The 14,863-nt window shown below is 43.6% G+C and overlaps 1 protein-coding gene across 18 annotated transcripts in view; it reads left to right on the forward strand.

Annotated features, from left to right (window-relative positions):
• SVIL (supervillin) overlaps positions 1-13,832 on the forward strand; it is a 153,978-nt gene extending 140,146 nt beyond the window's left edge. For all 18 annotated transcript variants that reach the window (XM_072749284.1, XM_072749271.1, XM_072749273.1 and 15 more), the window contains 9 exons: positions 431-582; positions 3,055-3,160; positions 3,791-3,998; positions 5,606-5,739; positions 7,660-7,815; positions 9,359-9,502; positions 10,509-10,633; positions 12,564-12,719; positions 12,818-13,832. In XM_072749284.1, the coding sequence (XP_072605385.1) occupies positions 431-582; positions 3,055-3,160; positions 3,791-3,998; positions 5,606-5,739; positions 7,660-7,815; positions 9,359-9,502; positions 10,509-10,633; positions 12,564-12,719; positions 12,818-12,904 (1,268 nt within the window). In that variant the 3' untranslated portion in view covers positions 12,905-13,832. The remainder of the gene's footprint in view (positions 1-430; positions 583-3,054; positions 3,161-3,790; positions 3,999-5,605; positions 5,740-7,659; positions 7,816-9,358; positions 9,503-10,508; positions 10,634-12,563; positions 12,720-12,817) is intronic.
• The last annotated feature ends 1,031 nt before the right edge of the window (positions 13,833-14,863 follow it).

Genomic DNA, 14,863 nt, shown 5'->3' on the forward strand with positions numbered 1-14,863 from the left:
AATCGTTTTCACAGACTAAATTTTTCCCTTTGTGCTTAAAGCTGGCCCAGCTGTTGTTTTCAGTATCTCTTCTCTACCAGCTAATCCTTTGCCAAAAGGATGGTGTAATATGGAAAATGTATTTGTGTCTTGGGGAGCGTGGGTCCTGCCTTGGCAGCCACCATTTTTCTCTGTCACACACTTGGAGTGATCTGCTTCCTGCCTGTGGATGACAGGTGTTTCTCCCAGGGCATTGAGAAGACTAGATCATTTTTTCTCCCATTTGGAGGCTCGGGGTCAGTTAACTGGAAGAAGGATGGTTTTTCTCCTTAGCCCTCTGCCCAAAAAGCTGTTTCTTCACTGTCCTCACAGAGCCTGGAGAAGAAAGCCATATATTTGCTCTTCTTTTGGCCTATCAGCCATTTATCCTTGGGTTCTGTGTTGTTTGCAGTGGGAAGTCGACAAAAGGGAGAGCACCCAGTACGGGTAGCTGGCAAGGAGAAGTGTGTCTACTTCTTCTGGCAAGGCCGGCAGTCGACCGTGAGTGAGAAGGGCACATCAGCTCTGATGACAGTGGAGCTGGATGAGGAGAGGGGTGCCCAGGTAAGTCCTGGAAAGTGGCCGCCTCCGGGGATGCCAGGATCGGCCTTCCTGGGGAACCACAGTGGTGTGGCTGGTGCCCTGCGGAGACAGCAGCGCACAAGTGCCTTTGAGTCCTAGCCAGCTGCTCCAGATCCCAGGCTCTCTGCTCCCCACCGCCTGGCCAAGAGTCATGTGCTCTTAGTGAGATGTTGTATGTGCAAATAGTAAATCCACAAAACAAGTGCAAAGTGCCAGTGAGTGGTTTGGTTTGTTTTTTTGGTTTTTTTTTTCTTTTTTTTAAGTTTCCACTTAATACTCAAGGAACTATAAATAAAACAAAGAGATGCTGTTTTCCACTTCTAAAGCTGGTAGAGATTTTATAAAGCACAGATCCTGGGTGGGTAAGGATTTAGCAGGATGCTTCCATCAGGAAATGTAGCTTGAAACCACCATCCTGAACAGAAGTTTGGCTCAAGAATCTTAAAATCTCATAAATTCTGATCATTTTTTTCACTTATACAAACCTATCCGAAGGAGATATCAGAGATCAACATAAAAATTAGTATTCCCATCATCTGCATTCCTCACACCAGCCTGACTGATTTTTCTGGATCACATTAGATCATGTCATTCCCTGGACTGCAGTCAAAGCCATCTGCTCGTGGTCTGTCAGCGCCTTTGTGGCTGGCCCTGGACACCTCTCCTACCTCCCTCTGGTCTTGCACCAGGGCCGGGGCTGCCCTAACCTTTTTGCCATTCCTCAGATCTCTTTCCACCTACCCCAGGGCCTTTGCACAATTTTCCCATCTGGATATCTTCTGCATCCATAAGTAGCTTTCAACCTCATATGATTTAGCTGTTTGAATGTCATGTATTCTACCCAAATCCCTTCCCATTACTATGCTTTGTTTTATAGCACTTACTATTATTACTACTACTTAAAACTACATAATCAATTTGTCATTTTTGTTTACATTTTGAATACATTGTGTTTACTTATTTATTATCTGTCTTTCCCCACAAGCATGAAAGAGCCAGTGTGAGCTGGTCTCCCACAACGCTATAACCTCAGGGCCTGTATAATGCCCCATGCCAAGACTTTGTAAACAGTTCTTTTTGATGTGCAGATGATCTTTGCCTACGGTCCCAGACTTTAGTAATTAAAATTGACTTTGGCATTTTGGGAGAACATGATACCATGTGCAGATATCTTTACTATCGTGGATGCGTAGTTAACAATAGCCTGAGGAAAGAGAACAGAGACATTTTCTCCAAAACAGATCAACACTCAGCCTTCTAGATTCCTAAGAACCGCTCCTCTTCCCTAAAAAATACTTAACATATATTTTCTACTGTGGACTATATAATAATTGTAAGTAACTGTTAGTGACCACTGCATTTTATTTTATTTTATTTTATTTTTTTATTTTTTTATTCATGAGAAACACAGGAGAGAGAAAGGCAGAGACCCAGGCAGAGGGAGAAGCAGGCTCCATGCAGGGAGCCCGATGTGGGACTAGATCCCGGGTCTTCAGGATCCTGCCCTGGACTGAAGGCGGCGCTAAATCGCTGAGCCACCCGGGCTGCCCCCTCACCCCCCGCTTTTTTTTTTTTTTTTTGACCACTGCATTTTAATTTAGTCTTAATAGTGGGTAATTTCAACTGCATTTTTAATTATTGTAAAGGCCAGGTTTGAATCATACGTTCAAAATCACCATGAGAATTTTGAGTCTTAATCTCTCTGGTTTGAACATTGCATTTTTTGTCAAGCCAAGGGATGTAAAACACACTTCAAACCTATAAAACACTGCCACAAAATGGCATTTAATTATGCAGAATGGGCTCTGAGATTGGTAAGTTAACACTTGCTGGGAAATGCCCTGACTGCCAGGCTCAATAAACAATTTCCTCGTTAAAGAAAAATGTCTAGCCAAAGTGAGAATGAGTGGAGTCAACCCTAACAGTTTTATGAGCCGCTAACACTTGATGGAACACAGTGGTTCACAGATGAGGGCGAGGCCGTGGCTGGCAGGCACATGGCTCCATGAGTGGACTGTGGGAATTGTTGCCAAAGAGACAGTTCTTTCCCCCAGAATTACAAAGTGATCAGTGCTGAGAGGCAGACTTTGTTTAAAATGCATTTAAATCAGTCAGGTTACATCTGTATCATGAAATACCATTAAAATATCAAAACTCGTGTTTCAAGAGTCTTTGGTGCCCAAAAAATATCAAGTGAAGAAAAATCAGGGTATACAGTAACATAAAATAACAATCCTAGTTTTGCTTGGGAGAAACACATATCTGAAAAAATATTTTGAAAGGAAAGGTCTGCCCTAGAATTTTATTAGTGGTTATCTTTAGATAATGGTATTATCACTGGCTTTTGTTTGCACTTCTTGATACTTTCCAGATTTTCTACCATAGGCATGTATTATATTTAAGACTTTGAAAAACCAGTACATGTGACTTATCTGGGTGTGTTTACATTGGAAGGTCCAGGTTTTGCAGGGAAAGGAGCCCCCCTGCTTTCTGCAGTGTTTCCAGGGGGGAATGGTGGTGCACTCTGGGAGACGGGAAGAGGAGGAAGAAAATGCACAAAGTAAGTCACTTTTACTTTTGAAATCAGATTTTCTTCCTTCTGCTAGATATTTTTATGCACAAGAGGGGTTAAAGAAAGTCTACCTTTATAAATCTGTGCCTTTACCCCTGAAAGGCTCCTAACATTTGCCTTACAAATCAGCTGTCTGGGGAGCTCACAAGCCCCCCAGGCCTGTACAATGTACTTCAGGCTACAGCTTTGCATGCAGGAGGCTGGATGATGATTACTTCACTTTAAACTGAATCCTCACAGCGACTCTGTTTTTAAGAGGGAAAAAATTCAGTGGGTCGTCTATTATAAATTATGAGATTTTTGTTGGCCAGCATCCAAAAAAGAAAAGAAATGCTTAGCATCGGAGCCTCTTGAAATTATGCCTGTTATATGATTTGCTTGGTATTTATAGATTTTATAAAAATGGTTTTCCTACATCATGAACCTTCTTCTAACTCCAAAAGGATGTGCTTTCTGGGCCAGCAGTAAGCTGGTTGCTGCTCCCTTGAGCCTCCCCTCCATCCTGCCTCCCAGGCCCAGGCCCAAGGGCGCTGGTATTGGCTGGTGACTGAGTGCCCAGCAGGGGCAGCTCTCCACGCAGCACTCGTCCTAACTCTGTGCCACTGGTGCCCCCTGCAGGTGAGTGGAGGCTGTACTGTGTCCGAGGAGAAGTGCCCATGGAAGGAAATTTGCTGGAAGTGGCCTGTCACTGTAGTAGCCTGAGGTCCAGGACTTCCATGGTTGTCCTCAACATAAACAAAGCCCTCATTTACTTATGGCACGGATGCAAAGCCCAAGCCCACACGAAGGAGGTTGGAAGGACTGCAGCAAATAAAATCAAAGAACAGTGAGTGTTGTGTGAGAGGGCCCCTCCAGCAGGGGCTTCCCTGGGAGATGTAGGGCGAGGCTGGAAAGCTACCCAGTAGAAGCCAGTAGACACCCCAGGGTACTTAAAGTGACTTCAGCGAGGGTAGTTACGAAAGCTGTCAGCCACCTCTGACCATGCAAGTGGATGTCACACACGTCTCTCTTAAAGCCTCCAATGGGAGGGCTTCCCCTCCTTTCAGAGGGTTTACTTGGCTCAACAAAAGGCAGAGTGAGGAGTGAAGGAAATGACCCCAAGTGCTTTAGTGTCTTTGTAGTAAGATTTCAGCTTTTGAATTAAAAGCCTGGAGTCCTTTGTTATTTAAAGAGAGCAAATTTCAGATATCTTTTAGGGGTTCAGAGTTTTAGTTCTGCCAGAGCAGTGGGAAGTCAGAAAGCATTTGGCTGAAGGGGAGTTCGGGACAGCACCTGTGCCTGGCTGTAACACGCCCCTTTTGCCGAGGACAGCTCTATTTCTGCACTCCCAAGGCAGCCACTGGCCAGGGAGTCGTTGGATGGCCTGGGGGGGTTCTCGGGCACAGCACACCAGGAAATGGTCCAGGCAGGTCCCTGACCGGGCATTCACCCAGAGGAAGCCCCCTGTGCTGTGGCATTATGTGAGGGCCCCAGGGGGAGAGGAAAAACTGAAGCAAGAAGAGAAGGTGTGCAAGGGAAGGATGTGCTGTGCAGTCCCCATCCAGAGGGGGCTGTGGCCCGGGTCAACCCAGCTGTGCAGACAGCCAGAAAGATCCCCACATCGCCCAGGTGTTCAGGGTGTGCCCAGCGTTTCCACAGCCTGAGACCCGCAAAGACAGTGGTGACTTGTGAACATTACGAGTGAAGAGTTTGCAGGGCCACAGCATGCCACTGAAGTGCCATTTGGTCAGATCCTTCCCCTGGGCACCAGGGCAGTGTGGCGTGGGCAGATTTCCCTTGAGGCTGCTCCCAGAGCTGTGCTGTGGGCAGCGGCAGAGAGGAGCACTCAGGCCAGTGCCCTTTGAACAGGCAGCCAGCGGGGGAGCAAAACATCTCATCTCGAAACACTGTTCTGTGTGCTCGGGAGGCAAGGAGGGGTGATAAGTGACATTCAGTGAGGTAGTCAGAGGCATCTCTGGTCCATCGGCTTTTCCCCTTGGACCACTGAGAAAAAACAAAACAATGAACTGATTCACTCATTCACTCAGCAGGTATAATTGAGCATGTACTCAGCTCTGAGTCCAGATTTAGGGACCAGGGACTCGGCTAGTGAACAAACCCAAGTATCCATCCCCGTGAAGCTAATGTTCCAGCAGGAGAAGATAAGGAATAATAAATGTGTATGTTATATTTAAAAATGTAAATCACTTTCACTCTGTCTTATATGTAATTGTACATTCTTCTCAAAGGGCCAAGCCACTCCTCATTGCCTCCCCCCCACACACACACATTCTCAAAAACCACAGAGCATGTTTTCATTCATTAGTAAGAACTGATTTAGTGAAAAAGTAGGAGAGATGATGAGCTAATCTGTAGATTTAGTCTTGAATGATTTTGTACTGCCAACACTTCCAGGGCTTAGTAAAAAAAACTGACTGGATTTTCTCCATGCAGATGTCCCCTGGAAGCAGGACTGCATAGTAGCAGCAAAGTGACAATACACGAGTGTGACGAAGGATCCGAGCCACTGGGATTCTGGGATGCTTTAGGAAGGAGAGATAGAAAAGCATATGACTGTATGCTTCAAGGTAACAGAACATTCCATAGGAACAGAACATTCTGTAGCTTCCTTTCAGTAATGTAGTCAATACATATTTACTGAGCATGTACTGTGTACAGCACCCAATGAATAAACCTAGGCTAGGTCCTCACAGGCCTACCACCCAATAAGGATGCTAAATAATATGCAAGACAAGTATAATGCCAAATAAAACTTTTGCATGTCATAAAAGAGGTCCAAATGAAGGAAGTTGAAAGTTAAAAAGAAAAAAGATTAGCTCCACCAGGAAAATCACACATGGCTCCATGAAAGATCTGGCATTTACACAGAGCCTTGAAGGTAATCGTGACTTAGGAAGAGGCAAGAAGAAAAGTCCAGGAAACCAGATGAGTAGTAACACACTGTGACCCTTTAGTCTGGCCAGTGTCCTGGATGCAGGGACATAGTGGAGTTCAGATTAGAGAAAGGGTCACTTTTACATTTAAATACACAAAATCAACTTCAATACAGTTGAACGTAAGAAGAGCTAACAAGTATTAAGCAGTTTAGGATGAGCCAGGCATCACCTCAGCACTGGATATACATTAACCCAGCACTCATAGCCTAATGCCACCATGTTTCTATGGATGAGGAAACTGAGGCATGAGGAAGTTCATCTGCTTGCCCGGCGTTGAACCACAGTGGGGTGTACTCAGAACCACCACTCCATTATACTGCCTCTCAATTTTCATTAACTTTTATATTGTTTGGGTTTTTTTGAGAGAGAGGGTGCACATGCAAGTGCACACACAACAGGGTGGTGGTGTGGCAGGGAGGAGCAGAGAGAGGGAGAATCTCAAGCAGGGGATATCTCACCACCCTAGATCATGACCTGAGCTGAAATCAAGAGTCAGATGTCTAGCTGGCTGAGCCACCCAGGTGCCCCTATACGGTTATTCTTAATAATGCATGTTGATGGGAAATGTTTAAAAGCAGAGAGTGGCTAAAAAAGAAACTAAGGCCCTTACAGTCATCTCTCTCAAAGATAACCAGAATTAACATTTCTCTATGTGATCCGTACATATCTGTATTTAAGAAAATTTTGGATAGCAGTATATATATAGTTTTATAACCTGATTTTTCCCTTTATTATGAACAATTTCTCAAGTTCTTATTTAGATGTTTGTGGCTGCAGGATATTCCAATGAAGATGCTGTGTGCCATTTTCTACTCTAACCTCTTCTGTTTTAACTTTATTTTAGAGAGCTGTTTCCAATTTTCCCCATTATACAATAGAACTGTGAATAAATTTAAAATAAGTTCTCTGTTTACTTCTAGTTAAGTTCGTAGTTACAGAACTGTTGTGATAAATATAGAAAAGATTTTGAGTACATATCAACAAGGGTGCCCCAGGACATTGGCACCGAGTTCCATTCTCAGCAGCAGTATACATACAAGAATGCGCACTTAGCACAGAGACTCGGCACTTTTCCTTCTTCTCTTGGCCAAAATTAGTGAGGCAAACTAATACCTAAGCACTGTTTTAACTTAATGTTTTAAACTGGAAGTACTATTAAATACTTTAAGTAATTTTTTAAATTATTTGTGTTTCTACTTTGGTGAATGTTTTATTTTTATTGAGCTATTTATCTTTATCATACTTCTTTATATACTAAAGATACAAGTTTCCATATTTCTCTTTTTGTCACTTGCCTTTTCATTTTGTTTGGGGTTTTTTGCCATGAAATTTTTCATTTTTGTACTGTCAATGCATAAACCCCTTCTTCCATTACTTCTTTTATAATTCTGATTTAAAAGGTCTTCCCCCTCTGCAAGTTCAGAGGAATCTTACCTATCTTCACATTAATGTTTGGATTATCTTATGTCTTAACGTTAATTCTTGGATCCACCTGGGATGTATACTCTGGTGTATATTTTATCTTCAGCTTTGTTCTCTTTTCTTTTAAAGATCCTGGAAATTTTAACTTCACACCTCGCCTATTCATCCTCAGCAGTTCCTCCGGTGACTTCTTAGCCACAGAGTTCATATATCCCGCCCGAGACCCCTCTGTGGTCAACTCCATGCCTTTCCTGCAGGAAGATCTTTACAGCGCGCCACAGCCAGGTATGGCTGCGCAAGATACACCTTCCAAAAAGCCTTTTTATTTTACTTTCATATTTAGCAAACAGCTTTTATTTGCCAAGCACACTGGCAAATAACATCCTTATGTTACCTAATTTCATCCTCACACCTACCCCAAAATGAAGAGGACATGAACCATATGTTAACAGTCTGAGAAACTGAGACCTGGTTACTGAACTCACCCAGATATGTCAGTTAAAATAAGGTTGAGCATATCTGCATCAGGCCCAGAATCTCTCCCAGCCTCCACTCTGTCTTGCTGCTTCACAGTCCGCAGTTGGCTGCCCCTGCTCCAGCCATCATGTTTCACCCGAGACAGAAAGGAAGGGTTGGGAGGAAGGCAGTGCTGGGCCTGTCTCTCCCTTCTATCCAGTAAAACCAACACTTTCCCAGAAGCCCCCAGCTAACTTCTGCTTACATTCACAACCACCTCTGCTTCAAGGGAGCCTGGGAAAGCAAGTGGTCTGGGAGCGAAGGGGTAGGAGCATCTGCTGAGTCCACCAAAGTACAGAGTCTGCCGCGGTGCCAGGGCTGCAGGCAGGGCTGAGGCCCCCGCCTACGTCTTCCCATCCCACGGCCCCCTATCTCCACTCAACCTCCACCTTGAGGCAGAACATCTGTGCTCTTGTTCTGGTGGGGACAGTCTCATTCACCAGAGGCTGGACTGCATGGACCCTCTGGCCCTCCTGCAGTCGAGTCTGAGCACTTGTGCCCTCTCCCTTCAGCCAGGAATGTCATGGTATCCTGGCCGCCCAGGTCTGCACCTTCAAAGCTCAAGTGGTGCCCTGGTCAGACTGTGGGAAATACCAGCAACTTTCTTAAGACAGGCGGCTGCCCACCCTTTCCTGCCAACACTCAGGACGAGTTATCAGCCTGGTGATATCAGGGTGTGGTGTACACAGAATCCTGAAATGCATATTAGAAAGGACTCAGGGCCAGCACACCTAGCACATGTGAAACCCCTTTGCCACATGGAGCAAGAATCAGGGTGACTGATGAGAAAAAGTGGGGAAGAAGAGGTATAACACATCTACTTCTCAAAGCCTGTTTTTCTCACAAAGAACCATGAACTTAGTCACCAAGAAGCAATCACACATGGTCCATGAACCTCAGTGCTTTGTAGGGTGAGGGAGATGTACTCTCCGGTTTTGAATATGTTGTTTGGGGATAAATGGTGCTCACAGCCCCTTAAGGGGCACATGTGTTGCCCCTGCACTCAGCGGGCTACTGATTTCCAAAAGGGCATCTGGCAGGCCTGTGGCTGAGGAGGGGCAGAGGGAGACAAGAGGAGGGGAAGAGAGAGGCCAGTGTCACAAATGCCATCCCTCTCTGCCTGGAGGCCTTTCCTGATTGAATGCTCAAAGGGCTGAGGCATCATGGACACCCTCCCCTTATTCCTGCCAAGGGGATCCTGACCCCCTGACAAGAGCAGCAGGGAGGGAAGGCATCCCTTAGGTTTGGGCAAGGGTGACCTGGAAGCATCCATGGAGGAGCCCCTGATTGGTCTGTCCTTTTGCCCTCACAGCACTTTTCCTTGTTGACAATCACCACGAGGTATACCTCTGGCAAGGCTGGTGGCCCATAGAGAACAAGATCACTGGATCGGCCCGCATTCGCTGGGCCTCCGACCGGAAGAGCGCCATGGAAACCGTGCTCCAGTACTGCAAAGGTAAGCAGCATGGCCACAAGCTTTGCCCCCCATGTCGGACTCACAGACCAGTCTTCCTCTTCCTGTGTTGCCATAAAGCCTGGCTGACAGTGATGAACCCAGTGTTTCCCGACTTTTAATTTTTTGAGGCTTCTTAATTTTGAGATTAATGCATTTTTGGCCATCCCCATGAATGAGAATTTATTGTTCTCTTTTATATTACTGGGCCATCTAAGTTGCTACCCTCAAAGTCAAAGGCTATGTTATAGGATACCCTGGATTGATTAAAACCCTTTTGCACTGAGGATTAATATGTTGGGGACACATAGGCCTCCATCCACGCATGGCACCACACTCTAATGTCTGAGAGCTGAAAGCTCCTCCACATGGGCTGACCAGTGGCAATCTTTTTATCATTCATTATTATGTTTAGTGTTATAGCTAAAGAAAGAAAGATCTATAGATAACTCATGGCTTTTTACTATACTGTCCACCTAGAATTTATAGTATTTTTTATAAAGTGAAGATGCCAGTAATAAATTTCTTATCTTAATTTTTAAGGTTTCGTGGATTAGTTTCACTGAGTCCATATAGTCCATTCTCTCTTGAAAAGCTTGTCAATAATAAGTAATAAATTTCCACCAGTGTTTAAGTTAGAGTGGCATATAAAATGCTGTCATTAGCTGTTTAACTGTCATTGAACCTAATGCTGCATTAGGAAGTCAGAGGCATTCTCTACAAGTGAGCACAAGAGAAAGAAAATGTCTTACCCAGATGCCACGGAGAGAGGCTTTCTCCCCTCCAGAGTCAGGTCAATTACATGCAGTTTTATGCATCATTATATGCATAAAATTGACATTTTATATAAACATCATCCACGTGTTATTATGAACTACTTCCTAATTTGCATTTTAGCCATAGGAGATCCCAAGAAAGAAGAAAAGATTCCAAGGGAAATCAGAGAAAAAGCCCAGGTCTTCGGACCCAAACCCTGGGTGTACTGACATTGCCTTCCGTGTACCTACAGGAAAAAATATCAAGAGGCCGCCCCCCAAGTCTTACCTTATCCATGCTGGTCTGGAGCCCTTGACATTCACCAACATGTTCCCCAGCTGGGAGCACAGAGAGGACATTGCTGAGATCACAGAAATGGTGAGCGCGCGGTCTTTCCCCGTGCAGGGTAGCTCCCTGCCTCTCGAATTGCAAGTTGACTTTACCTTGGAGAAGCACCCAACTGCATTTTCAAAGAGAGAAAACCTTTGTTTCTTTTACAACGTGTTAACAAGTCTACATAGAATTAGCTCAGGAAGAGGAGAAATCATTTGAACTATCGTGGTTAATAAATCATTTGAGCTGTTTTGGTTAATTTTTTACACCTGGTGCTCAAGTTAAAAAAACTTAAAAGCAACGGTGAACTTAATTACTCTGAAGACAATACATACATAAAAGCTGCCATCTCTTCATCATTTAGCTAAAAATCTATTGCTTCTCGAGGTCTGTGTAAGAACACAACAAAAATCCTCTTGTTTCAGCCATTAACCTTCTGTTAGAGGAGACAAATAATAAACCTATGATGGATTAACCTGCTTTAATACCTAAGTGAATGAATGTATCGGGAGTCACTCCCGATAAGCAGTGTTAATAGCTCATTCATAGTCTTTTATGAGACCAGCTGGTGTTAACACAGGAAGCATTTATCACAACCGTTATTTACTAAAATATATTATTAACCAGAACGTTATATTTCCAACCACACAGAAAGAAAAGCTACTACAGCTATATCGGATTTCTTCAGTTCTGAGTTGTTAACATTGCTACCAGTAGTAGTCCAAGTGGTGTTTGTTTTGTTTTGTTTTTGTTATTTTTGTTTTAGTAAGGAAATAGGTTCTGTTTTGGTTTTCTCACTGATGTGAGAGCTGCTGCTCAGGGGAGAAGACTTGGTATTTAATGGGAGGTCTGGACAGTTTTAAATAAAAAGAGTTCATTGCTGCTTGACAACGGACATTTAGTGCAAATGTGTGTTTAGTGCAAGCAGCACTGATGAGTCTTACTCTTCTGGAACTGAGTGGACTCAGTGTCCACACAGGGAGGAGCCCGAGAGCAGCAATAAGGGGTCTGTTTACCATAAACATGCAGTGCACGGTGAGGATTATGCAGAAGGTCATGCTTCCTGTAGTCTGAATTAAGGTCGGAATTCCTCTGTTTCTCTGCATCCCCCCCATAGATCCTCGGGGAGCCCTGGGCTCAGAGCATCATTGTGAGCAGGCCTGCAGGCTTGCTACACCACCTTGTAGTAATAACACAATCGCCGAGTGCTTGTGTGCACCAGGCAAGGCTCCAGGCTTTTTACTGTATTTTCTCCTTTATTTTCACAACCGTCTATTAAGGGACATCTTCACCTTATCCCTGTTTCCCCACGGAAGGAGCTGAGACCCAGAAACCTGAAGTAGCTCGTCCCAGGTCTCAGGTGCAAGCTTGCCCCCAAACCCACTCCTTGATCACGAGTGTGTGCCATCAGTTGATGAATTTGTCAATAGTGTTACTCATTTCCCTCCAATCAGAAAGAGGACAGCCAAGCTGGAATTCCAGGTTTAACAGAGGAAGATAATTTACCTGCAATATCCTGTTTAGATTAAATGCACAGAGTGGTTTTAAAAAAAAATCTAGATTCAGCAGCATATTCTAGCTGCATTTTCTTACCTTTTTTATTATGGATTAAGAAATGCGGCTGACGTGGGAGTCTGTGATTCCTTTGAAGGTTATTTTTAAATACTTTTAAACAAATGCTTCTAGTGTCTAGAGTTCAAATAAATTAATCTTATGCCATAATTCACTCGTGATATTCCCTAACCATTTGTCCAAGACAGCCCCAACACAGGATTTATCTGGTGGGGCAGGAAGACACCTAAAAGTCAGAACCATGGAGCTTTGGGCGCTTCCTTTCAATGTCAGAGCCTGCTTGCTCCTGAGCGAGCCTCTCTGCAGGGGCACAGGGCGGACAGGGTCGTGGACTTGCGGGCGCGCAGTAGAACATTTGTGCGGATGCAGGGCACGAATCTCTCTGCTCCCTCCTCTTCCCTAGGATACTGAAGTTTCAAATCAGATCACCCTTGTGGAAGATGTCTTAGCCAAGCTCTGTAAAACCATCTATCCCCTGGCTGATCTGCTAGCCAGGCCACTACCCGAGGGAGTTGATCCTCTGAAGCTTGAGATTTATCTCACCGATGAAGACTTTGAGGTAAGCATGCCCTCGTGTGGGACAGCATTTAAGCAACATGCTTGGCTTGGATGGGAAGTCCTTTTACTCACCCGCTGGTGTCTCTCCCAATTTTGCAGTTTGCACTAGACATGACAAGAGATGAATACAATGCTCTGCCCGCCTGGAAACAGGTGAACCTGAAGAAAGCAAAGGGTCTGTTCTGAGCGGGAGAGATGCTAGAGGCACCTCTGTCATCACTTTCGATACCATTGGACCAGGGAAATGGGTTGGTTTTTTTTTTTTTTTTTTTTTGAAACTGGTATTTTGAAAAAAAAAAAAAAAAAAAAAAAAGATTTTTTTAATCAGAGTTTTCCAAAACCTGAAGTTATTAGCTCTACTGCTTGTCCCGGATTTGTGTATTTTGTAAATGTTTAAGCGAACCCTTTGGAAACTCTCTTTCCATGATCCAGCAGGTAATGTTAATAAAGGCGTCCCTGCGCGCACTTGCGCAGCACCTCCTGCGCTGCCTCCCGTGCCAGCTCAGCGCTGCCTACTTTTTTGGAAGCGATTCTCTTTATAAAGTGTTATTTTGATAGTTTGTGGGTTCTAAAATATATATATTTATATAAACAACATATAAATCAAATATGTATTTAACAAAGCAATATGTATTCATTCACTTTTAAGATTTGTTTTTCTTTTGTGTCAAAATAATATTCAAAGGTAGATGGAATTGCTTCTACAGAATTAGCTCTGGCACCCATACATATCTTCACACGTGTTCAGAAATGTCTCCTTCAGCATTAGGTATGACTTGTTCTGAGTGCTGCTTCCGGTGCTAAAATGAACAAATGAATTTATACTTCCTGGCATGGGCTCTGAAGAATCTGTGCAAATACACCTTTCTACCTTAATATCTCCCCAAAATGTATAGTGCCTTGTTTTTATGTACAGTTTATATACAGAAAAGTTTGCTCTGCATTTTTTGATGATGGTTTGGAACATTATCTCCAATTTTACTCAAAACTAGTAGAAATGAAAAAAAAAATCTCAAATTTCTAATACCTGTTGTAAACATGAAACATTGTCATTTTGCGGTACAGAGCTCCAAAATAAAAGCTTCAAGAATAAACACAATAATTGATTGATTCACATTGAATCCCAAGCATGTTCCTTTCTGAAAAATGTGGGGTTTTTTACATTTTTATAAATGTTAACCTGGTATCAATGTTTTGCCATTGAATATTAGCTGCTGTAACTCTTAATTTAGGACAAGATTTTATGTAGGCTCATATAACTAAATAGACGTTAGTTCTATTACTAATGGGACCCGTAACATTAGTTCTGGGTTACTATTGTTGACATATTGAAGACCTATTTTTACAAATCATCACTCAAGCTTTTTACACTAAAACTCTCTGTATTTCCTTTTTAGGATCTCAATGTCTTTTTAAGAATATTAAATATATAGGCATTTAGAAAATCAAAAAATGAGAAAACTCCTCACAGTCTCCCATATTCATTAAATCCCACATCCGTGGTTTTGAATGAATTCTATAGACCTGCTATGAGTTGTTTCTTCCTCCCTCCCACCCACTTACCCCCTTTCTGATCTCAGTTTAACACATCAGATAACATTTGCTTTAAATGTCATCATGTGAAGTTGCTTATGTGCCCCCACCCTGGGACTGCACCTGGGTTGGAGGCCCATCACCTATCGCTCCTGGTCTCCCCACTTTGAGACTCTGGAATACTGGGCAGTTGCTCAACTTTCCCACCTTGATTTCCTCTGTTTGAAAAAAAGGATGCCTGGGTGGCTCAGTGGTTGAACATCTGCCTTTGGCTCAGGGTGTGATCCTGGGGTTCTGGGATTGGGTCCCGCTCCAGGCTCCCCATAGGGAGCCTGCTTTTCCCTCTGCCTGTGTCTCTGCCTCTCTCTCCTCTCTCTCTCTCTGTCTCTGTCTCTCATGAATAAATAAATAAAATCTTTAAAGAAAAAAGAAAAAAGTAGTCAATACTAGCTACCTTGCCCACATCCTAGGATTGATTCTCAGTGAGAATCAGGCTGAAGCTCTTCGGACACTGTCAAGTGCTGATACCTACTTGTGTTGACATAACTGTGACAGTAGCTGAAATAGGAAACCATCGATGTTGAAGGAGCATAGTCACACGCCTCAACATTA

Source organism: Vulpes vulpes, chromosome 2 (assembly GCF_048418805.1).
Source record: "Vulpes vulpes isolate BD-2025 chromosome 2, VulVul3, whole genome shotgun sequence".
Taxonomy (NCBI): Eukaryota; Metazoa; Chordata; class Mammalia; order Carnivora; family Canidae; genus Vulpes; species Vulpes vulpes.